Source organism: Paralichthys olivaceus, chromosome 12, assembly GCF_024713975.1.
Source record: "Paralichthys olivaceus isolate ysfri-2021 chromosome 12, ASM2471397v2, whole genome shotgun sequence".
In the NCBI taxonomy this organism is placed as follows: Eukaryota; Metazoa; Chordata; class Actinopteri; order Pleuronectiformes; family Paralichthyidae; genus Paralichthys; species Paralichthys olivaceus.
Window position 1 is genome coordinate 8,382,469 of NC_091104.1, and position 26,573 is coordinate 8,409,041.

The 26,573-nt window shown below is 42.3% G+C and overlaps 1 protein-coding gene across 2 annotated transcripts; it reads right to left on the bottom strand.

Moving 5' to 3' along the window:
* Nucleotides 1–1,448: 1,448 nt before the first annotated feature.
* slc7a14a (solute carrier family 7 member 14a) lies at nucleotides 1,449–22,525 on the bottom strand. Of its 2 annotated transcripts, none has more exons than XM_069535615.1 (10): nucleotides 22,379–22,525; nucleotides 12,521–13,070; nucleotides 11,964–12,200; nucleotides 10,320–10,537; nucleotides 10,062–10,208; nucleotides 7,748–7,956; nucleotides 7,511–7,658; nucleotides 6,545–7,040; nucleotides 6,212–6,448; nucleotides 1,449–5,077 (listed from the first exon to the last, which is right to left on the bottom strand). In XM_069535615.1, the coding sequence occupies exons 2-10, from the start codon at nucleotides 12,825–12,827 to the stop codon at nucleotides 4,779–4,781; spliced, it is 2,298 nt and encodes a 765-aa protein (XP_069391716.1). In that variant the 5' UTR covers nucleotides 12,828–13,070; nucleotides 22,379–22,525; the 3' UTR covers nucleotides 1,449–4,778. The 2 variants fall into 2 exon arrangements, with proteins under 2 accessions (XP_069391716.1, XP_069391715.1); XM_069535614.1 differs by lacking the exon at nucleotides 22,379–22,525 and adding an exon at nucleotides 21,849–22,195.
* Between the last annotated feature and the right edge of the window lie 4,048 nt (nucleotides 22,526–26,573).

Below are 26,573 nucleotides of genomic sequence, written 5' to 3' on the forward strand. Positions count from 1 at the left end.
AAGCCAATCTCAACAAGTCCGACACACACTGACTGGACACTCGGCCACAGCGAGCACAGAGCACAGGAAGAACATGGCACGTCTTCTCCGAGACAAAATAAACAACTTTAAAAACAGTGGTGGCGATTTTAGATTGTGTTTGTATTTCACCCTTTATAGAATTGTATTAAAATAGTTTCTGCATGTTTTCTGTGGTACTTTTACACCTAGACCTTCTACAGTCCTACTGACGTCCTTTTTTCAAAATCCTTCAAAGGAAAGGATTACGATTTTACAAAGTAGTTTAAACTACGGTTGTTAAAAATAAATTTTTTAGCAGTTTCTCCCAGGCCTCCTCGTGACTAAAGGAAACAGAGTGAAGGCTGATTAAACTCCACCCTGGCCTTTTGTGCACACTTTCCCCAGGAGGGTCTGTGGATCGGAAAAACAGCTGTAGAAAAATACTTTTTCTTTTCGTTTACTCCTCTTTCAGTGTCAAACTTTTTTTTCCCTCTGTGTCGTATCGCCGCTGGATGAGTCCAAACTAATACTTTCAATCGTTCAAAGAAATACAACTAGGATTTTATTTTAAAATGACCATTGCACTGTGAGAGAAGAAAGAGAAGTCAGTCTTCTTCTGATTAGTAGCTTATCAGCAGGAAAATTAGCTCTGTTGTATCTTAAGTGTTGTCGTTAAAGAATCTACAGTCTCCTGTACGTGGACAGGAGACAGAGATTGTGGACTTTGGCTTGCAGAGGATGTGATCGTTCAAAGGGATGTTCAGGAAGTAGATATTTACTTTAAGTGGTGCAGGGACGATGTGAGAGAAGTCGCTCCCACACCCGAGTGTTTGCTACATGTTCGACTCCCTTTTCCAAACGGGGCCTTGCTTCCCATACCTGGGTGAGACTACATCAAGAGCTTAGTACCGGAGAAAATATGTAACGTTTTGGATTTAATCTTTTGCTTCACAAAATTCACTAAGCATAACTTTGGGCTGTTAAGTTTAAGAATAGTTTGAGGCTTGAATCTGAATAGAAATGATTTCTGTGTGCAGCGAACACGTTGTCTTTTAGTTCACTGCACCGGTAAAGATCCTGAACAATGGCGGATTGATTTGTAACACACCTGTTGAGTCTCAGAGGACGTGCACATTCCCAGATATGAGACCGAAGCCTGCGTTTGGTTCAGTTCTGTGTTCTATTATGTCTCGTTGTTGCGCTCAGTCACCACATGCAAGTACAACATTTTACAGTTCAGCCTCGTGCATGACAGCATGCTCACCGGACAGTCACATTGAGGCGCAGGCGTTGACCACAAACACACACATACAGTACATGCGCTCACGCACTCTTATGCATCCACACGAAGCAGATATAGTACAGAAAGGTTACTGTACAGTTCAGTGTCGGAGGCGTGACGCCGCCTTAATTTTGCTGAGATGTGAATGCAAAGCGGTGGCTGAAAGTCTTTTGGCTGAGTTGGGAGGTGAGGTGGGTGGGGAAGGTATTTTGGTTGAATAGTAGAACAGTAAATATGTGAAATCGTCCTGTTTGTGCTGGTTTTTTTCTTCTTTTGCAACCCTGTCGCAAGCTGAAATTGTCAATATGGGGTGATTCTGCAAAACCTGTTTTTTTTCGAATATCCATATCTACAATATCCTTAGGAAAAGATTTTGGGGCAATCTGGGGAAATCTTCTGGTTTCATTTTCTGATTTGTCCAATCACGTTTGAGCAGGCTTTGGTTGCACCCAGGTAAAATTCAAAAGAGGTGGAATATACAGATATCCCGATAGTGGTTAATAGAGACAATTTGGGGTCAGGGGAGATACCAGAAATATATAGAGTTTAAAAATACTGTTCATGACATGACCTTAAATATTAGCTCCAGTCATGGTTGGTGTTTGACAGGAACCTCATCAGATCACCCTCACACTGCTCTGCTGTGTGAAGCTGCAGAATCATCCAATACGACAGCGACTAAGTCCTCAGGGCTGTTTTTTATTTTAATTTTTCACTGGACGACACTAACTCTGACCTATTCATACAGGAAGGATGATTTTTTTGAAGTGAGTGTGAGCGGAGCAGAGGTAGGGTGGGGGGGTTCTGCGTGGCATCCTTTGATTTTAGTGCATTAGACAAGTAAGGCTTCCCCGGAAGGGACAGATGCAGCAACAGGGGGCACGAGGAGAAGGTACAAGGAGGACAATCAGGGCAGACAGCAGCAGTAGAGTCGACGTGCCCCCCCCACCCTCGACGGTATGCTATTTGGTGTGTGCTAGAATCCCGTACAGTGCCGTGAGTGCATACATTCTTGATATGCAGTCAAACCTCTAACCTTGGCAGCATTAATTTACGTGTCCCACACAGTGAGCTGTACAGGACCATGATTTGATTTGATTTTCACAATACCTCAGGGTGCAGCGACAGAGTAGGTGTAACGTGTAAAGTTGTACGTCAACGTTAGCTACATGCATAAGAAACTGAAGTGTTCAGAGGGTTCAGTCCGACCACTTTGGGCTTAGAGCAGAGCCAGAGGGAGGGGAGTAAATGCTCGCATGAGAAATCAGAAGACGGATAGCAGACACCCTGAGGTGAAACAGTAGCTAATGGATCGACAGGCCGCGGAGGGATCGCTGCTTCGAGTCGTGACTGGAAACCGATCTTGTCCGTATCGTTTGTGACGTGCAGTGATAACTCCCTGCTGACATTGCCTGATGGATGTCAAGGGGGAGGTGAGGCGGCAAGTAAATGAAGGAAGAGTTGAGCCGGAAGAGCGAAGGAGTGATGGAAGTATAAAAAACACGTGGACAGGGAAGTGGAGGGGAAAAGAGCGATGACCAGGAGAGGAGGAGGAAGGGGGAGGGATGGAGGAGGAATTAAATTTCAGTTCAGTCAATATGAAAATAAAAATCCATCGTATTCATAACACATTCCTTTTCTATGGCAGAGAAAATCTTTTTTTATAACTTTATAAATTTTGGTATAGATTTTACAAATAGCAAAATACTTGGTCCTTTGGCTCCTTTGAACCATATTATCAGGACTTTGAAAGAACTTTTTTTCTTTATAGTCATATTATCACAACTTTCTTATCACGACTTTATTCTAGCAATACTTATACTATATATACTATACTATATATACTAAACTATATATACTATACTATATATACTAAACTATATATACTATACTATATATACTATACTTCTAGCGATTATTCTTTAAATGTCAAGATTTTCTTTTCTTTAATATGGCTTAAATACTCTTAAATAAGACTGTAAGTGCAGGGAGGCCGGTTGAAACATATGTTTCCCTTCACAGCATCACTGAAATACTCCCAATGTATGAAAATAATAATGCAATTTCTTTTTTTAAAACAATATACAATTACTCTTTTGAGAAAAATATATATCTGTGGTGAGATAAAATTAACTTTTCTCCTCCAAAAGTCCTGATCGCACCTAATTTTGTTTTTCTTTTCGATCTAAAATGAATTTTCCAAACTGAATGAACTCAAAATGAATTCCTTCACAGCTCTGGTAAAAAGCAAGTGCACAGAAAATATGACGTTCATAAGAACAAAACATGCACGTTAGGATTCAACCTGTTCTCTCTCTGCGTGTGTTACAGCCTCTCCTCCTCTCCTCCTGGCCACTGCACTCAGGAGCCGACAAGCATGTGTTATTTTGCACCACGAGTTGCTTTGTTGCGAGTGGATTGATTTTGAGCTTCATGCTGGGGTAGAGAGCGGAAAGAACGGGAAAAAGAACCACATACATGCACGTCCACAGCAAAATAATCTGAAGAACACGCTTTATATTGACACACACGGACATGAGAATCGATGTAAAAGTGGAGTTCGATTGCACATACACCCTCGCACGTACACGACGCAAAATCAAAGTAGAAAATAGACGTAATCAGAGACTCACGTACACCTACAGTAGATGAAGGCACTATTGCAAGCAAAGTCCAAAAGTACTTTTTGTCACAAAAAAACATCGACACCCTTTTCCCGATGCACTCCAGAGTCCCTTGGGCTAGATGTTGGGGGTCAGAGGAAACATTGCACAGATGCACAGAATGTATGTTTTTGAGTTTTGTGGCATTTGGCAGCATGTGAGACTGTCCTGCCCTGTCCTGTCTTGTCCTGTCCTGTCCTGTCCTGTCCTGTCCTGTCCTGTCCTGTCCTGTCCTGTCCTGCCCTGTTCTGTTCGTTGGAAATAAAACAAGCAGAAGAAAGTCTAACCTGGATGTAGGAAATAACTTGGGCTTGGCATGCTCTCTAACTTTCCTGCCCATCTATGTGTGAACAGGAAACGAGGTCCTGATTCAACCGTCCCTCGCTCATCACCTTCTTCTCTCCTGTATCCCATGAACTCATAGATATTAACAGTGATTGCTGCATACACCACATTGTGTTTAATCTCTCGCTGTGTCCGCACTTTTCTGTCTGGCCTTTCTCCTTGTGTGGGATGTGGACTCTGCTAAGTGAATAACAAGTGACTGTGATGAGATACTCACAACCTTGACATCCACATTTTCTTGTGTGAGCAGGGGAACCGAGAGCGGGGGAGTTGCGGTGAAAGAAAAGCCATTCCACTGCCGAGAAACAATCTAGCCCAAGGGTTAGACATAAACATATATACACATACACACACACACACATGCAGGCATGCGCGCACACACACACACACAAACAACCATCCATGCACTCACACACTGCAGTTCCCCTTCCCGTCCCCCAGGCAGCAGACAAGGCAGTACATTCAGGGTTAACACAGAGTCAGTCCCTTCAGAAATCCATGGGATCCTCCTCGGCGAGGCCGTGATTGGCCACGGTCCTGCCACCACCTTTAGGTGAGATCCCTTCACTTTCAGGTTTTGCCTGAGGAGGCTTTGCGCGCCCCGCCCCCCCTTCAGACGCACCCCAGCTTTCAGTGGTGGGCGGGTAGAAATCGTCATCGAAACCGCAGAAGCCTTCGTCCACGCCTGTGTCGTAGCGCTGGTAGGTGGAGGCGTGCACCTCGTTCTCTCGGGCTGTTTTCTCCAGAGTGCTATTCCACATGCCGTAGCCAAAGTAGATGAGTACACCTGAGAGGACACAGATGGACTGATTGATTGATTGATCATTACACACACACTTCTACAGTATCAACTAATTCCCCGAATCTCTGTGGGATATCTTGAGACAGTTAAGGGCCCACGGTAGAGTCATGCAATACGTTCATTATAAACAAGTTTTCAAGCTTTACAAATTCACAACAGTTACAACAACAACGGATTCTCCAGTTCGGGGTTCTGCGTACTGAGTCCCACAGTCAGGCTTTACTCGCCGTGACTTAAAGGAACAGTGTGTAGAATTTTGTGATATCTAGTGTTGAAATTGCATGTTGCAGCTGAACACCCCTCACCTCACCCTCTCCTTACAAACATGAGAGAGAAACGGTGGCAGCCTTTAATTGTCATAAAAACTCAAAAGGTGTTTAGTTTGTTCAGTCTGGACTAATGTAAAAAACATGGCGGCCTCCATAGAGAGGGTCCCCTCGATGTAAAGATAAAGCATTTAAATATAAAGGGTCTTTTCTGGGGTAAAGAAAACTACAATTCATTACAATTTAGATGAAATGAACTCGTGAAAACATCATGAGGATTATTTTACATTACATTTCTGCCAATAGTTCCCTTTCACCTAAATCTTACACACTGGACCTTTAAGTACTGCAGGTCAATTTTAAAGTTTCAGAAAGAAAGCTGCAACCAGCATCACCCCAGGCCAACAAACCCATTACAATCAGGGAGATGCAGGGTGTTAGTTCTTTTTGTTTCATTTTAAAAGCTCAACTGTAACTTTAAAAACCACAAACACTCAACTTAAATCACACTATGAATGACACACACACACACACACACACACACACACACACACAAATACAGATGCACAGATAAGATATAACACAGACAGGAAATAAAAGTGAAATGAGACTTCTTGTTCTTCCATTAAAAAAACAAACAAAGCGAGTAAGTGAGCTTTTGGTTTTACTGGCTCACGGAGGAATGAGTCACTGTCGAGAGTAATGAAAGTTATCACTCCATTGTTTAAGATCAACCGAGGTGAGTCATTGTTTATATGGGCAGTCCCCATCTGTTGGTGGAAATAAAGATACTCTGGGAGCGACGGACACATGACTTTAACGCACACTTCCACTCAGCGAATCTGTCACTTACCCACAAAGCACCAGATTGAGAATCGTATCCAGGTGATGGCGGACAGCTTGAGCATGAGGTAAATGTTGACCAGCATAGCCGAAGCAGGGACAAAGGGCACACAGGGCGCCATGTAGGGCAGCCGCTTAGGGTTCTCCGGTTGCTGGAGGATGATGATGACGAGCAGGGCGAGGACGATGATGAAAACGATTAATAGCATCAAAGCCCACCAGTGACCCTCTCCGATGAAGCTCGCTCCTGGAGGGAGAGAAGTCCAGAAAAAAAAAGAGAGATTACATTTATAGTTATAGTTTACTATAAAATCAAATGCTAGTACTGATAGCGTGCTCTCACCAAATATGATGAAGGAGCAAAAAGCGAAAATGAAGATGAAGAGCAGCAGCACACACACGGTGACAGTTTTCCCAGTGGCTGGAGTCGGTCTGTCCATCTTTCCCGGAAGGCCCAATCGGATCCTCAAGGTGTAGTAGCGTGGTCCAATCAGCTTCTTTAAACGCCGGGACACCCCGCCCTCTGATTCCTCTGCCTCGATGCCAGTGGTCATATCCACTGTGCCGTAGTTGGGGTGACTGGCGGTGTAGGCGTTCTTGTCTGGTTTGCCTATCAGCATCTCGTTGTCACCCAGCGACGGCAGGTTTTTGGCTCCGCAGGTGTTGGTGGGCGGACCTCCGTACTCGTCGGCCTCGCTGGTTGGCGAACAGGCGTCTTTCTCGCACTCGGCCAGAACGCCTTCCTTTTTCTTGCTGTTCTGCTCCTCGGAGAGGAAGTTCACAAAGCCGTGGATGTCGCCCTCGGGTTGGTAACGTAGGAGAAGTACGCAGAGGCTCACCTGCAACCGACGGGGGAACACAAGGTTAAACTACTTAATAGCGAAAAGATTTTTAAAAATCAGCAGATCAGATGTTCACTTTTATTCAATCACATTCATGCAAGAGCAAAAATGAGCCTTTTTAACAAGTTGGAGGAATTCCCATGACGTCAATGCTTGTTTCTGCAGCTCCCTCCATTACCAAAACCCCATGTGTATATATATTAATCCCCACACTTTATGTATGTTTACAGCTGTCACATCATTCTGTGTAATTCATGTGTTGAAGGGATTAGATGTAAGAAACCTCAGGGCCTTTCCAAGAAATACCATGCTGTGTGAACACTGGCCTCCCTGTGAGTCCACAGGTTCTAAAGCAGTGAGAATAAATCTCTTTAACACGGCGAGCTAAGAATATTGAGCCAGCAACACCCCAGCAAGTGTCCATATGGTCCATACGTATGTGTGGGTCTTCATTATCCACCGCTCACCAGGGTATAGGCCAGCAGGGTTCCTATGGACATCATCTCTATGAGGTCTCTGAGGCTGACCAGGAGCGACAGCAGGGCGGCCAGGAAGCCCGACACCACGCAGGCAACAGCAGGGGTCTCTGTGAAGGAAGACACGTTCGCCAGAAACCTAAACACAAAGATGAGTAGATTAAAACACAATCATCACGGAGACTGATATGAAAAGCGAGGAGCACTAAAATAACTGCGTTCACTGACTTAAACAGCAAGCCGTCCCCCGCCATGGCGTAGATGACCCTGGGCATGGGGAACAGGGACCCGAGCAAGGACACGGTCAGTCCGGCTATGGAGCCGACCGCGACGATGTACTTGGCAAACATGCAGCCGTGCACGGCGAACATTTCCATGAGCGGGGCGTCGGCATCAATCTCATTGTAGGGTACCATCAGAGTCAGGATCACAGAAACCTGGACGGAGGAGAATTAAATACAAACACAGAGGTGGTAATTCACCTGAGTCACATGTTATGGATTTCAGTTGTTAAAAGAAAGTGTCTTTACATTCATCAAGAAATATCTCTACAATATTGTTAATAATTAGATTTATATAGCGTTTCTAAATAACAAGGATTTGCCAGACAAATACAAACAATTCATCAATAAATAAAAGCATTTAGATGATGATGTCATGTAAATGAAGCAATAACAACTAAAAAGAATAGGAACATAAAAAGAAAATGACGTAAGAGCAAATATATCCACATAAAAGAATAAAACTTAAACAGATTTTTTTTTAAATATGACATTAGATGGAGGTGGATCTGTAAAAATTGGTTTCAAGAAGTTATTTAAAAGAAGTCTCTGAATCGGCAAGCCTCAATTCATCAGGCAGGTCGTTCGGAAACCGAGGGGCCACCTGAGGATCTAAAGCTGCAACCTGGCTCATATGGGGGGTCAACATTTCTGCCAGACCAAGGCTTAAAAAGTGACCGGTAACAATTTCCAGGATAAGTGTACTGTGACGTCGTCTATTAAAACCAGTAAGAAGCTGAGCTGCTCTGAACTAGTTGGAAAGAGTGACGTTTGATTCCTGCCAGAGAGAAGGGAGCTACAGTTCTCGAGAGAATGAGTGAGTCCACAGAAAAGCTGCCAAACAGACATTTCTTTCAATCTTTTAATTAGTGTTGAATCAATTAATTATTGCTTTGCAGTCAGTGTGTAAAAGTTCCAACAGTGCTCACAAAAAATGGAAATTCGAACACGAACGATCCATAACAACTGCAAAAAAAAGTAAATTTGCTGATGAAGACCATATGAAAGTTTCAGTAACAGTGAATGCTCTTATTGCACAAACATTCAAACACTGAATAAGTGTTGATTCTTATAACCTCGCTTTGCAAAACATTTCTACACATGCAAGATGTAAATTTTTCATGCTTCTCTGTGTGTGTTTGCGTGTGTGTGTATGTGTGTGTGTGTGTGTGTGTGTGTGTGTGTGTGTGTGTGTGTGTGTGTGTGTGCCTGATTCTCATCGCTGACGTGTGAAATCATGCAGGGCCATCTGTCACAGATACTGTGCTGCAAAGAGAGGGATTTGCTTGAACAGATTACAGGAAAGCACAGGAATAATAAAAAGACTAAAGCTCGCAGAGCGGAAGACGCAGAGATCGGTTTCTCCTCGTAGCCTGGTGCCCTTTGACCCTTCGTCCAAACCAGGCACAGGCTGGTTGACGGTGTGAACCAGTTAAAGGGGACTATGGGACTAATCTTGGTGGAATCCTTTAACAAATCCTGGTTAAATGTCTCTGTTAAGAGGGTGAAGCTAAACCCAAACTGCATAAGACAATCACACAACTCTGGGATCGAGGGGTTTTCAGAAAAGCTCTCAGGGAAGACCCTATTAATTTAGTCATTTTTAAAGAAACTGCAGTGTGTTGAAAATATTCGGGATCTTCATGATTTGGTCCAGATGGGAGCAGAAACGTTCAAAAGTTAGATCAATCAAATAAAGATCCGGAGAAGCTGAGAGGGCTGATGTGGAGGATCAAATTCAACGGAGACACAGAGAGAATGTTTTCAAAGAGTAGCTGAGTTCTGAAGTTGACGCAATCTTTTCCCCCAGGCGATACCGACAGAATTCTCCTTCCTGATAGGCCGATGTTTCGCCGTAGCCATAGCAACAACCATCCGGCACAAACGTGTCAAAGTCAGAAATCTGGTCAGTGTGCGAGCTGAATACGTAAAGATCACAGATGAGATGCACACAGTCGGAGTGCAGGGGGGGTCGCGTATCGATGTCAGGTTTGGGATAACACCACCAAGTCTAGCTGTTTTATATGTCAGCGTGAAACAGAAATAGGAAAAACCATGGAAACCGAAATAACTGAAATTCTATTGTATTATCGAAACTTAGATTTCTTAAATCACACATAGATTTCAAAATGGTCAGAAAACAAAACTAAACCCACAATTGACCTTATTTACTTATTTGTGTTAAAGAAATTGAATTTTCCGATATAAGATATTTGTTGTTTGTACTTCTGCATGTGTATGTGTTTATCAGTGTAACTTACAGAGACGTAGGCAGTGAGGCAGGTGATGAGCGAGGCGGTGATGGCATAGGGGATGGAGGTGTTGGGACTCTTGGCCTCTTCTCCTGTCGTAGCAATGATGTCAAATCCAATGAAGGCGTAGAAACACGTGGCTGCGCCTTGCATCACCTGACACACAGAGGAACCAGGAGGAATAATGGTTTACTATCCTTCCTCACATCACGTCGTACTTTGACTTTGCGACTTTGTAATGCGTTGTGTTTGTCTGCGTTTGCGTACCCCAGACCAGCCAAAGGGCAGGAATCTGCCTTCGTCCCAGTTCTCTCCGTTGACAAAGAACAGCCCGGCGATCATCATGAACACCCACACAATGAGGTTGATGACGTTCAGCACGTTGTTGAAGCCCACAGAGTTCTTCACTCCCAAAGCCACAATCACCGTCACCAGCAACGCTATGAGCAGCGCCAGCAGGTCTGGGTACGACTGCTCCCCTTTACCTGGAGAGGACACACACAGACGAATGATGTCACTTTGGTTGAAGGTAAACATCAAACTGCTCATGGAAAAATAAACCCATAACCATTAGAATGTCCATAGGCCAGGGTTGGAATAAAAATGTATCTTGATTACTTGTTTCTTCTATTTTAAATTTAATAAAATGACAAATAATGGTCGTTAGAATCCCACAGAGTTCAAATCTTCACACTGATATTTTCTGACCAACACTCTAAAACCCTAAAATAACAGAGCAGCAAATCTTGAAATAAGAACGGTTGACCAGCAAATATTTAGCATTTTTGCAGAATACTTGAATTAATTAATCAATTATTGGAACTGTGTCAAAGTTGTTTTCTGTCTGAAACTTTGGAAGCAGCAAGTTTAAGCTGTTTATTGTGTTACTTTTCTTTGGATTTCCGAGCTCAAGTTGGCTATTTATAGCTCCAACTTTAAAAAGTACTAGTACTGTCACCCAGCATGGTATCATAGGAGTGAGCACAGTTTATGTGGGGTGTGAAGTTGTTTTATTATTTCAAGCAGGAAGAGGAAACTTTCCATTATGTTGTGGAACAGCTGGCTTTGCTGCTCGTCATGTGACCATTACCACTCCTTTGTCCATTTCCGACAGGAAGAGACTGTCAGGACAGTGTATGAGCTGGAAAAATGTATTGCATGAATCATTTAGAAATCCATGATGTCACTTCCCATAACAAGATGATTTCCAAGATAATCAGTGACGCATCACTTAGACTCTCCCTGGAGAAAAGACGGTGGCACTCAAAGAGAGTAGCCCACTGGAGAAGCAGTGGTTCTGTTGACAACGTAATTCAAGACCCAAAGTGAGATTTCTCCCAAAAATACTGAGCGACAGCAAAGCTGTGGTTTATTTAATCTGCTCCTCTGGGCCAAGAGATCGCTGTCACTGTCATTCAACATTGGATTTAGCTCCTGTCTCCTTTTAAGGCCCTCCTCCTGATGAAGCCCAGTTTCCTCTGATTGGCCACTCTGTTGTGATTGGTCGACCGCCTCCACCCTCCTTTTACCTGGACTTGTTAGGGGGCGTGTCAGACTAGCTGCTGGGCGTGCATTATGCAAATGTGAAACTATACAAAAGTGATATTTTGACATTACAGTGGTGCAGAAAAAGTATCGGACGACGTCTTTCAGGAGCTTTAGGAGCAGTTTTGTCTGCTTTTTACTTTTGCATTCACAAAAAAAACACACTAGAGGAAGGGAAAATCCAAAAGGCATGTTTCCTTTTGACCGACTCTGTATCACTAACTCCTGTGGTGCATCCAAATCTTTATCTTTGTTTAATATTCATCCAAACCCTGAAGCCTGAACTTAAAATAACCCAAAATCAGAAGCAAACAAAAAAATAAATCTTGCTTTCTCGCAACAGTTACACAGCCACGCTCCACTCACCCAATCCATTGAGCGTCCCAATGTGTGAAATCATGAAGTTGCTGATGCTGTGGTTGGCCAGAGAGTCGGCCATGCTGCTGAGAGCTGACGCCCCCGCCGCCGTGCCGATCAGATACTCCAGAATCAGGTTCCAGCCGATGAAAAACGCCACGCACTCGCCCACTGTCACGTAGCTGTATGTGTAGGCCGAACCTGTGGTCTTAGGCACGCGCACGCCAAACTCTGCATAACACACTCCTGTGGGACAATGAGGTGGAGACACACACACATGCAGACACACACACGTATCAGTGACTTGACTGCATTATCTTCCAAGTGCAAGGCTGAGTTGAAGGTATTGATAGGAGCATTAATGTAGTTCTAAGATATCCCTTGAGTGCCTCTCATTTTATAGCTTTGCCTGTGCAATGTCTTTGACTTTATAATAATTGCATAGTTATTAAAAGGTCTTTCACATACATCACATCATTGTAATTGTGAAATGACAGTAACGTCTAAACTGCGGCATATAAAATGTCAGAAGTTAGAAGACGTCAGTACATGAATGCGTGTCCCACCTGACAGTATGGAGGCCACAGCGGCGATAATGAAAGACACGATGACCCCTGGACCGGCCATCTCCTTGGCGACCAGCCCCGAGACCACATACATCCCCGTCCCGACACAGCTGCCCACGCCCAGTGACACCAGGTCCACCGTGGACAGCACCCGGGCCAGTCTGGTTCCGTGGGAGCTGGTGCCTGACATGGCTGAATCCAACATGGACTCCACCGGCTTGGTCCTCAGCACGCGGGACGTAAAGGTGTTCCATGTCGAGCCCCACTGTATTCTGCGAGGGTCCAGCTTTCCCACCAGACTGCTCATACTGGGAGCTAAAGGTCACAGTCAATGGGAAGAACTGGAAAAGGAAGAGTAGGAAGATGCGGATTCTCTGATGCTCCTTATTTTGTTCCTTCACAGTTTTTCTTGAGCAAACAGCAAACAGAGCACAGAGGAAAAGTAATTATTCCCACTCCAGATGATGGAAGAAGTTTTCTGCTTCTTCTCTTTCCTGGCTCAGTCAAATACCATCTCAGTTCTTTTCCACATGGCGAGAGAGAGCGTTACCTGAAAGACAAAGGTGGGGGGGGTTTATTTTTGAAGCATTTCACAGCACATTGCCTTCTGAGATAATGCGTATTTTCCACTGCACACACCAAGACACAGGAGCCGACCGGTGGGGAGGTGTTACACATTCTTCCGCAAATTAAGTGTACCTGAATGAGGAAGCAGCTAATTAGCAGTCCTCTCCCTGTGGCTGTGTTGCTATGGTAGCTGAGCTCAAGAGGGATGGCAGTGGACGCTAGATAATTTTCTCTGGTTTGTTGGAGAGTCATGTGTAATCATACGCACATAATAATTTCACTTCACGTCTTACAGTTTGTTTCTTTGAACAAAAATAACTAAACCGAGATATTATAATAACAGAATGTGTTATAGAGTAATACAAATATATATATATATATATATAAATTAGATATAATATAATATTTACTATTTTTGTAATAAATTTTAAATTACTGATACAATCGTAACACAACATATTTTATGATGCATGATTACAAATTGGCTCCAGTTCCTCCTGCGACCCTCAAAGGTTTAGAGGTATATATAATGGATAGATGGGTGATTAGAAATTACCAAAACAGTCTATAATCACACTGTAGCAATACAAAAGACCATTAAAATGTTTCCACATTATTATAAAATACGACCCCAGCCTGAATATGAACGTAAGCAATTAGTGAAACAATTTGAAGCAATGATTTTTTGCAAATGATAGAATATTTTAAATCTCCACAGTCTTCATACTTTTCCACAGCTTTTCAGTCACGTCTCTGATGTCACATGAGTGATAGTATAAAAAGCGACACTGTTGAGAAGAGAGACATGATAATCATCAGTTGCAGCCCGGTCCACCTCTCCGCTCTTCTCTCTCTCTCTTAGTGGCAGTGAACTAACACTCGGCAATCATCCACTTACAACAACATGTGCAAGTTACTGAACAAACATACACTCACATGCGCAGCACTCGCATCCCCTCTCAGCTTTAATATGAGACACTCAAATAATGACTGCAATTACCCGGCTGGTTAACCAGAATATAGGCCAGGGCTGCTATGGTCGCTGCACTTACTTAGAGTGCGAGCAAGTAGTAGAAAAAGCTCAGAAGGTGATTTGATTTGCATGTGATGGTGAGAGATTGGTATAATCACATTATAATAAAATAATAAAAATCAGATTTAACAACAAATAGCAGAGCATTTTTTTGCTAGAGTCGACTTTGATTATTATTCCTATACAGGCAGAGGACTGTGATGTATTTACACATTACTGCTGTTTACTTTTCCAGACTAAGATTGAACCTAATTTATTATTTTATCATTTCAATGCAGAGCGAATGGTTTGGCACATTCACAAGAGGAAAAAAAAATATTAGTACATTAAATTTCTAGATCAACTTGTGATAGCAGAGAATCTAAATTGAATTTGAATTGTGATATTGCTAACGTTACTGATATCAAGATAATCCTTTAACAAAATTTAAAATGACTTTTGCAACTAATGAAATAAACGTGTGTTCAGTTAGCAGCATGGTAAACACGTTTAATGGCTTAAATTGGAGACATTAGTAACTATACATGAATCTAATCAGAATCCGCACAACACAGATGTTTTGAAACATTTCTATATCCTCTGGCCGGCTTCATTGACAGTGATCACCACCTGCCCTGTGTTGAGTGCACACTATTTGAACAGTGGTGGAGCAACAGAGCAGAGACACACAAAGCTCGGTTGCAGCAGGTGTTCCATCTGTTCTGAGCTGGAAAACTGACTTCAGTTTATTACCAGTACTTCTCAGGAAGAACGTTTGTCGGAGAGCCCTTAAACTTTCTGGAAACTGAGTTTATGTGAAACCAGTATGTGTTCACAACTTATATCAGTACAGTAACAAAAACATTTACAGCCCATTACAGTCAAACTCAAATCAGAAAATTAAATATGTTGTATATAATGTACAAAAAATATATGCAATAATAAAAACAACATAAATTATAAGGCTGTATATATATATATATATATATATATATATATATACAAACTCATAAACCTACGTACCCAAAATCAAATATAAACACATGTGCATTGTTACTTATAGCAAAAAGAGAGGAAGATAAACTAAGGAACAATAAATATTAAGTGACACTGCTGTTCTCCTCAGCCTTCAGAGCAAAAACTGAAGTGCTAGCAGTGATGTTAGCTATTGAATAATTCAATGGAGTGTGGGCACAGGCCGTAACTTTCACATGTATTTAAACTTTTAGCCATGGAACTTATTTGCTTTCTCTATTTCATCACGAGCCATCGCAAATATAGCGTTGCGCATGTGAGCGGAACGGAAGGAACATATAAAAACCCAGCTGTGAATACAAGAAAGAGAAAGTGCTGTTCTCTCCCAGCGTGTAACCAACACACTGCTGTTGTCTTTACAGCGCCGCTGTTCTACACAGACGAGGAGTGTAATAGAATTTCAAACAAGACTCTTCAGTATTACAGCACAAAACAAACACACTATCTGCTGCTGTTTAGAAATCAATAGCTGAATCCCTGCCATCCTCAACCACCTTCAGCTCAACATCAGTGTGTGTGTGTGTGTGTGTGTGTGTGTGTGTGTGTGTGTGTGTGTGTGTATGTGTGCGGTGTGTGTGTCCCCTCCAGATGAGAGAGCTGTCAGGACACCCATCCTTGCGTCTAATCAGCTATGACTAATGTCTCTGTGTCCGCCCCTGCCCATGTCTGAATTACTGGTTGAATAACCTGATTGAGCTCTCGTTGGCTCTCCACTAAGAGCCACATCGGCCTAATAAAGCTGAGAGCCCTTCTGACTCCCTCAAAACCAACCTGGCAACCGGCCTGCATCACGTGGCCGCATAGTCCCCGCAAAAAAAAAAAAAAAAGGAAACACGAACCTGGCAAGTGGCCCTGGCCCTGTTCTCATATGGAAAGAGCCAAGTCATCACCATTTAGCAGAATACCTGAGTCAGGGAAATGTGTCAAACATCGTGAATTTATTTAATTTCCTCTCTTTTCTCTTAGTCTCCTCATCTCAGTCAATGATGCATTAATCTCACTGAAGTTTTGGCTGCTTTTAAAGAAAAGTGCATCCTAACAGTCTGTTAGTTCGCCATTCCAACAATCACTGGATTCATTGGCAGATAGATAGATAGATAGATAGATAGATAGATAGATAGATAGATAGATAGATAGATAGATAGATAGATAGATAGATAGATAGATAGATAGATAGATAGATAGATTTACAGAAATATTTGAATATCACTTCTTCCTAAGTAACTTTTACAACACAGAAAACCATCCATCAAAATACCACGCCCTGCTGAGGAGTCTCTCAGATATCAGCAGTAATTGGCTGGTGGAGATGTTGAGCCTTAAATGAATTTTCTTTTGCTTGACTTCACTTTGGAGATTGTCTGGCTGACTCAGTGTCTCGCCTGGCTGGCCACAGTCTCTAATGAATCTGATTCCTCATTTGACACAAAAGAGAAATTACCGCCTGCCGGGATGAGTCCGTCTCTCATCAATCACACTTCAGCTATCCCTGTCCATCTGAATTGTCCAGAGATTTTTAAATAAGACCTGTAATGCTCCCATTGAGGTTTCACTGAGCTGCCTGCACGACTGCTTCAATAATTTTCTGATAGATCCTTGGTTTGATTTGATGATGTGAAATTATCAATCTCCAAGCTATAATTGACCGGCCCAGTGTCTTCGGTGTGCACAGAGGACACAGCGTGGAGTCATGTACAGGAAAAGAACACTCTGCTTCCCAATAATTGAGTAAAACTTCCCCCATGTGCCCCTGAATTGGTTTAGTGAACTAACCAGAGAGCCATGATGTAATAAAAGCTCTGTGGAGAGCAAAAGAGAAAAGTAGACTTATTTCACAGAGATCCACAGACACTATTTAAATAAATGTTTATTGTACATAGACATAATGAGAACTGTGACTTCGGGAGAAAAACAGATCCTGTTTTGTTCCGAGCCCTTTAAGATTTTTTTTTTCCTCTGTGACATTGGAGGTCTAAATCCAGCCGTGTCTGTCTGACTCACATGCAGTAATTTAATTTTCTTCTTATCTATATGACCGTTAATCCGCTGTTTATTCAGGCACACGAAGGCTCACAACAAATTTCCCTTCACCTTGTTATAGATGAGACCACAGGGTGAATGCATGCAGCCATCTGGCAACGGGTAAACAAGCATGTTGTAAACCTGTGACCAAGGTTTCTTTAACCTTTTAACCAATGACAGGTTTTATATCTATCTACGTAGTCATGGTCCAGCCTGAGATTTAAATAGAACAAGGTCAGCCCTGTCATCTCCCAGCAGAGGTTTTCGGTTTGATTCTGGGTTCGACCACAGTCTTTCAGATTCTGCATGTTCTTCCTGACAAATACAATTTCACCAGGTAATAGACAAATATGAACACAAACAGGGACGGCCCTGAGCTTCAGTTTGTTGGCTCTTCACTCATTTACTGACTGATTGGCTCATTTTCTGGTTTGCTGACTCATTTCAGGTATTGACCACGAAGCTCCAACACGTTGATCTGTAAGAAGCGTACAGAAATAAAAGTAAAGTGTATCATCCACTGACTGTCAAAAGTTGCCAAGGTGCAAACTGTTGGCTCTGACTCCAGGGCACAGATACATTCTGCATGACTGGCCTGTCAGCGAGCCCCGTTCACTCACAGTTTGGCCTGTCGCAGCCCCATCTATCTTCGGCCTAATGCAGCACAGTGGGAGCCTGCAGCACAATGGATCTGGCTCCAGACTGCCAGATAAATAAAAACAGCCCTGTCACTCCCACTAGCTCGTTGGCTAACCAGCCATATCGATGACATCTCTGTCTGTGTGGCCTTAAGCTCTAAACACAACAGGAACATTTCACACAGTCAGGAACTAACCCCGGCTGTAAACTAACTTGATGTCTGAACCTCAACCGGAGATAAGTTAAGACAAATCTTAAAACCTGGCTCTAAAACTGTCTCAGTGATTCCAGCTCCAGACTTGTCCTGCAGACTATTAGCAACACTCAGACATAATGGAGAAAGGGAATATTGCCCCAGCACATTTCCCCCCACAGTATTTTCTGTATCGATCTGATTCGCTTCCCTGCACTTGTTGTGGTCACTATTGTCAAATGAGCATCCCTTCGGTATTATAAGGTCGGCAGCTCAGGATCGGAAGATTTGAGTTTCCTTCACTGGTTGGCAGAGGAATACATAATTATTTTTCTCTGAGTCTTCTCAGAGGCCAGCCTTGAAGGTCTTCACCATGGCAACCAAATTAATTCCCTGGACTAGAGTTTGTCCAACACATTTTTTGTTCCAACAACAACTTTGACTTCAAGATTAGCATAGTGAGCGTCAACATGATTCACCAGTTCTCGAGTGTTGGCTTTTTATTTCTCTCCTGTGGCGTGAAAGGTGCCAGAGGTCGTTTGATGAGGACATTTCTTCATCTCCTGTTGAATTAATGAGCGATTAATGCAGTTTCTTAATGTATAAATATTACTCAGTCTGATATTTGATAATGCTTTGGCTGAAATAGATAAAAGAAACCATATCTTGTGTTTAAAGCACTTACACTTTATTCTTAAGTTTGCTAGTGTCTGTCAAGCTGCTGCACTGAACTCTGGACGATCTCCTGAAGCTGTATGTGAAAATGCAAATGTCTAAGTCAGTCGCTGGGGACGTTTCTTTCCTACATGAGGGGCGTGTTAACGTCATTCCTGACACGTGAGGGAAATACTGCAAGAATGCAAATATCTCAGGGTGAAAAAGAGGCGCCGTACATGATGACAACTTAGACAAGGAGATGCAAGAGCATCGACGTGCCAAACACGTGGACACAACACGTGATCTCCACAGTGGATATCATACGTCATGTCCTGCCTCCTCGATGCCCTACCCAGTCCCCACCCCTCGCCTGAGCGCCCCAGGGATTTCCCTGTGGTTGTGTCTGAACCAGAGAATCTCCTGCTGCCGTCCTCACATGTGAAAGACAAAATCAGAAGAATGTCCAGACCCAAATGTCAAGACTTTAAATTCATGTCTAAAAAAGGCTTAATGTTTTCCTAGACACTGCAAGTGTTCACTGCTGCATCGACTTAAGTAATGCATCGTGCTGAAAAGTGCACATCAGGTAGGTTTATGTAATTATCATATTAATTAGGACGATGTTAAAAGTTTATTTTTCTTTGACAGTGCACAGCTACGTCCCTCTGGAGGAGGTGAAGATGCAAATACTGGGTTTGTTTACCTCTAACTCTGATCGCCCACTTCATTAAGGACGAGTCCAAACACTGAACTAATGAGGACTATTACAGAGGACATGCGGGGCAAAGCTTTAGAGAGACGCTATTTTTCATATTAGAACTGTGATGTCCACTTGCATAAAGACTGACTGTTTGTCAGTACAATATAAAGCCTGTGTTTGCTATTTCAATATATTCTTATAAAGGATGGAAACCTATGACATTTAAAACTTAGAACACACAATGTAGCTGTTGGAAAATACATCAATAAACACAGACTTTTCTTACATGCAGTGGGAAATGATAACAGGTATTATCCTAGCATCTATAAAAACCCACTTGAGGAAAGATTCTTTTGAATGTATTTAGTTTAGAAAGAGTCACAAAGGAAGAACTGTATAAGCTAAATGACTGATATACCTACAGGGAAGCAAACACACAGATCATATATTACACTGTAATGATAGTGATCAAGGCTGCCACCTCCCACACACTGTCCCTCCATCTCTTTATGTCTGTCGGTTTTCTCTTGCTTTTGTGCCTGTTGAACCAAGGCAGAGGTGTGTGTGTGTGTGAGTGTGTGAGTGTGAGAGTGAGTGTGTGCTACTGACAGAGACAAAAGAAAGGATGAAAGGTGTGTGTGTGTGTTTTTGATTATTTTAGCCTTTTTGCGTAAGCAGGTTCACTGACGTCAGTGCCGAGCAGCATCTGATGGAAAAAGGGTGGTGGGGGCCAGACAGCCATTCATAAATATAAAGGTGTGTGTGTGTGTGTGTGTTAGTGTGTGTGTATCTGTATGATTCAAACTTAACTAATGACACCACTAAATGTAAAGCATTAAAAAACTAAAGGTAAAATCCCTCAAAACCAACGCTACACTAACCATGTCATTTAATAAAAGATTGCAATAAGATAATCGGCCAATCTGACAAAAACTAACAATGCTATTGTCGTGCAGTTTGTGCCCATGCACTGTCACAGCTGAAGTGTCCTGGCGCTCCAGTGGTGTCTGCATGTGACTCTGTGTGAGACCTGCATGTCTTGGGGGCTGTGTGAGTCTGTGTGTGAGGAAAATGCAGGAAGACAAGCAGCAGTTGCTAAATCGGTCAGTTATGTAATCTTCTGGTTACCTCTTGTTATTGTTTAACAGTCCCCATCTTCATCGTCATCTGAATCATCATCAATTTGACTTGCGTAGAAAATCTGTGAGTGTGTGGTTTTCCTATTTTGTATGACTTTAAATCAACTCTTAGTAATAGCAACCCTATATTTTCAAATATTAAGCAGTATTCATATCCAATGTCCATTTTAAAGTTGCCCAATGGATGAGAGAAAACCAAACCTATCAACAATCCTATGTTTGCCCACCACTAACACACGCAAACACACCCTCCATCTAAAGGCGACTGGATTACACCCGAACGCTCCCTTTTCATAGTGAGTAATAGGCACCTGTTGAGCGCTGACAGGCCCATCAAGCTCCAGCATATTAGCCACAAATCTGCTGATGACTGTTTTCAGCACCACGGACAGCACGTCATCGCAGCCGAGTACGAGGGGATGAGAGAAAGGAAAAGAAAAAGAGGGACGAGACCTTATAGCAGATAAAGAGATAGAAAAGGGGGGAAAGAGAGGGTGGAGAGAGAGAGAGTGAGAGAGAGAGAGAGATGTGGCCTTGTCATTAGGGATTAGCCCAGTTCCACAGCTTGAGGCTTTCAGTGTGTGAGTTCTCTCACATAGACACACACAGTAACACAGTACAACACTTATAGATAGATAGATAGATAGATAGATAGATATTAGATAGATAGATAGATAGAGAGAGAGAGAGAGAGAGAGAGATATTAGATAGATGTTAGATAGATAGATAGATAGATGTTAGATAGATGTTAGATAGATAGATAGAAAGATAGATAGATAGATAGAGAGAGAGAGAGAGATATTAGATAGATGTTAGATAGATATTAGATAGATGTTAGATAGATAGATAGATAGATATTAGATAGATAGAGAGAGAGAGAGAGAGAGATATTAGATAGATATTAGATAGATAGATAGATAGATAGATAGATAGATATTAGATAGATAGATAGATAGATAGATGTTAGATACATATTAGACAGATAGATAGATAGATATTAGATAGATAGATGTTAGATAGATAGATATTAGATAGATAGATAGATAGATAGATAGATAGATATTAGATAGATAGATGTTAGATAGATAGATATTAGATAGATAGATAGATAGATAGATAGATATTAGATAGATAGATGTTAGATAGATAGATATTAGATAGATAGATAAATAGATATCAGATAGATAGATGTTAGATAGATAGATAGATGTTAGATAGATAGATGTTAGATAGATAGATATTAGACAGATAGATAGATAGATATTAGATAGATAGATAGATGTTAGATACATATTAGATAGATACATATTTATTGCACATTATACCACTTAAAGCTAAGGAGCGACAACAGCAAAGAAACTCACCATGGCATCTTTGTTTGTCTCTGACTCTCTATATAAGCTTAGAAATAACCACATGCTCCCATCTGCAAAAAAGAGAAAGTCCCACTTCAATAAACGTCCCACCCTCTCTTTGTCGGATCCCTTCTGTCTCTCGCTTCCCCTCGACCCTCCAAACGCACCCTGCTGCTGCAGCTCCAGTCCGGTGGGAGAAGCGACACACCGCCCTAAACTCTCTCCACCCTTCTCTCACGCAAACGCACTCACACCATCAAGGTGGCCGGACCATTCCCAGACATCTGCGCGCAGTCTCTAACCATCGCTCCTGCCAGGACGCACGGTCATGCGCCACAGCCCGTGGAGGAAAATAAAAAAACACAAAGGAAGACAACACACACACACACACACACACACACAAGGGGGGAGGTGGGGGAGTATGTGGAGCGACGGGGGTGGAGGGGGGGCGTTATCGAGGGCAAGGAGTGTGGATGGGTGATCCGCGACGACGAGAGGAGGGAGACAGGGAGGAAAATAAAGTGGTGGAAAACACTCACTGTGTCACGGCCGGATTAAAGGATGCCCATGTCGGAGGATGCTGCAGTCGGTCGCCAGCATCAGCAGCAGCAGCAGCAGCATCTCCGGGAGAGGGAGGGAGGGAGGGAGGGAGGGAGAGAGGGAGGGAGAGGCTGATGATGTAAAACGCTTTAAATCATTCAGGAGCCCGCTGCACGACATGTGACCGCCGACACAGTGTATTATTCATCCGGTTTGTTTCCTGGTCGTCCTCCTCCACCTGCCTGGATGAGCTGCATGAGCGGACTTCATTGTTCCAGCCACGACCTCAGGATTATTACCCCCAACGATTTCTGGCTTGTATTTAGTGGAGCCTGATACACGTCATTCCTTTTTGTAGCTTAAATGGATAGTTCACCCAAAACTGAAAAATTAACTCATTATCGACTGACCTCTATGCTGATGGAGGGTGGGAAGAGTTTCAGGGGTAAACAACGTTACATTGAAGTGCACACATTCAATTGAAGTAAATGGCAACCAATTCTTCAGACATAAAAAAACAACAGAGAGAATCACCAGCCACCAATCCATCGGCGTGACTATAGATAATGAGTGAATTTTCATTTTTGGCTGAGTAATCACTTAAATGTTTAGTTCACCAGTTTTATACAGATTTATTTTTAAGTATTCCACCAAAAGAAATGATTTTCTGCTCTTCATCTATCATCCAGATCCAGGTCGTGGTGAAATTAGGTTAATCAAAGTAGACCAGACCAACCTTGCAGCTCCTCATACAGAAACGTCTGGTCTCACAATCTTGTCCCTCTTCTACAGATTCTGTAATTTTACATTCAGAACTTCTAAAGAGATTAATGACCCACAAACTGATTTATATAAAAGAGCAGATAGCTTGTTTAGAGGAATAAAATCCTACATTTTAATGCAGTTGAGCTGGTTTTGTTCATGTATTTTAGTCGAAGAAAATATCAAGCAATTATTCTAAATTAAAAATAAAAAAGTACAAAATAAATGCTTGCTAATTGGATAAATTAAAATAAAATAATTGGCTAGGATGAACATATATGTGAATAATCCTGGGGTAAACAGTTTCACCCTCAGTTTAATTTTCTTCAAAAGGTCAAAAGGAAAACCTCAAGTCTCATTTTCTTCAGACCACAGAGCTTCATTTGGTTTGACAACCGTAGCATTTTTTGATGGTTGCTCTTTCACAATTTCACTCAAGTGTTTACCTGGTAATTGCTTTACAGTCATGGACAGGATCAATAAAACTGCCACTCGGAGCTGCAGCAACAAATCGTCCTCACTGGTGCAAAGTGGGCGGAATGGGCCGTGTCCTATGTCAGACATGTCAGATTTAGACAGCTATCATCGTAAAGGCATGTGGCATTTCCCACAGATGCAAAGACTTGAGGGGGGTCTCGGAGCTCAGCATGTGTTTGATGCCATGAGAGGAGATGTTCCCCCAACATCCACCATTCATTCCCGAAAGCAGCAGTCTACTATTAAACTATTAAATTGGTTCCTGATCAAATATTCAGCCACGATATCATGATATAATATACGTTCACTAAATCATTTTTATACCTTTACACCTGCAAGGTTATAACCAGACATGTTTCAGCTACATGTACATCAAACAATGCGAACGAGGCTGCAGTAACAGAGATGTGAAATATATGAAGGGTTTGGAGGGTTGTGTCTTTTTAGAACTTCCAATGGATTACACCTCCCTGCTCATCATAATCTATTTATACCACACATGCCCCGCAGCAATTCTTCTTTATCTTACATTTTATTTTTTAAAATGAAGTGAGATAAATAAGATATCCGTCTAAAAATTAAAATTGTAAGAATTTCTACAGGTACAGGACTGTTTTTAGTTCAGTTCTTTTAACACAACATAAATACAGAAATACATAAAGGAAATGGAAAAATGTGTGAGGGATGAATAGAATAGAAACACGACAACAGGATAAGACAACACAACCATGAGGTCAAAATAGGTCAGGAGAAGACTATGGAGAAAAGATGTAGGTGTAGCAACAGTAACCAAAGTGGCAGAGCTTAGCAGATGACAAAGAATTCCTTTTTATACATGAAACATCACAGTTTGTGTTTGCAGCATGGAAAGTGATGACAGACTAAAGAGCAAGTACAGTTTGTTCAGTGTAAATACAAATACGTCGTGCTGCTTCACTCTGCAGTGTTGATACCATCGTGGCAGCAGCTCTCTTCTTGTTTTTTCCAGCTCTGACTCGGCTGCTTTTCTCTCCACTGCTAAATGTCATCTACCCTGTGGTGGCACCGCTGTGTGTGTGTGTGTGTGTGTGTGTGTGTGTGTGTGTGTGTGTGTGTGTGTGTGTGAGTGAGAGATGACTCACGATCACAGCGCCCTAAGCAAAGAGACAGCTGTGAGACCTCGGTGCCACTACCCATAATTCACTACCTGATGAGGTCAGTGGGCTACAGGGCAGGAATGACCCCTCATATCTGTCAAATCTGAATCTGCATGAAAGGACACAGACACACACTGCTCCCTCATGTCAGAGGTGGGGAGGGTCCATCACTCCACCACATATAGAGGGGAGGTTTAACCATAATGGTGGACATGTCTGAGTGCAGGCAGCATAAGCAGTAAGAAGGTCCATCTAAAGTTATATTAGATGTATTCGTTTCCATATTTCCGCCACTGAAACCATATCTCATCATAGTAAATGTTCCATATTCACACACTATCAAAACTTTATATCTGGCTCGATAGTCTCTCCTCCATCCATGTCAGCCTCCTCCGCTCTGGAAGACATGTATTATTCAACGCAGTCTCCATAAGTAGCCTTCCTCCCTTCTCTGCGTCTCCCTCTGCTACACAGACGAGGAGGAGGAAGGAGGGAGGGAGGAGGCCTGAGAAGAGAGGGAAGGCTTTGGAAAGGGATCAACACAGAAGGAGAGAGGGAATGGATGAGTTAAAGATGAGAACGGAGCGTGACATAGACGGAAGGATAAAAAGGGCAAAACAAAGGAACAGCCTGTGACGAATACAATTCTATTTCCAAGAGGTGTTGTGGTTGTTGTTGTGACGTCTCCTTTCCTTTTTGCTTCTGCTGCTTTTCATTCTGCAGGGCTTTTATGGAAGTGCTTTAAACTGACCTAAAACCAGCCACGTGTTTTATTAATGCACTATACTTGGATGTTTCTGAAGAATCCACTGAAAACATAATAGAGTTCATTACAAAGTGATGTTGACGGCGGTTTGGATTTGAACAGTAGCTGTTTCCCTCTGTTCCGAGTCTTTATGCTACCCCAGCCAGAGCTGGAACTTTCCAAACTAATAATAATTTCGGCACCGTCACCTCCTACATGGACATATTACAACATAGTATTAGGACCATTTATAGGGAAAATAAAGAATACTTTACTAAATTTTACAAGAATAAAGTCATCATTTTGCAAGGATGAAATTCATTTACGGGTCTGAATTAAGTCGGAAATAAAGAGAATTTTGTGAGAATAAAGTTGTAATGTTATGAGAAAAATGTCATAATATTAGAATAACAATGTAATATTACAAGAAAATATTTTTAATTTTAAAGGAAAAAAGTCATAATATTACAAGAATAAAGTCAGAATCTTATGAGAATAAAGACGCGTTAACATGAGGCATGTGGAGCATCATATTAAATTACCATATTATCATGAGGAACTGTGTGTATTCTGAGGAAAGAACAACATGGACTTGGAAAATATTTCAATATCTTTTGCACGGTTCTCTGCTGTTCCCTAAACAAGCTGAAACAAACTTGCTTCAGACTTTACCAATAAATTCCGACACGGACTGGGTCTGCCCACAGCAGATCTCTAGGTTTACACCACTAATTGGCCGTGCTGTGAGTTAATGGTTTCTCTTTGAGGCTCCCATCCCATGATCCTTTGCAGCTTTTTTGCGTTTGACCATTCATTCCCACAGGTGTTCGCACCACGGATGGAGTCATTAGTGACGGCCTCCACCTGTGCTTTGCTTCTGCAGCTGCACAACCACACACACACACACACACACACACACACAGACACACACACAGACACACACAGACACACACAGACACACACTCACACACACACACACATACACACACATACACACAGGCCGAATAAACAGCTTCTGCAGCACAGCAGGAACACTTCTGTACAGCTGGACCCAAACCAGTTAAATAGAGCACA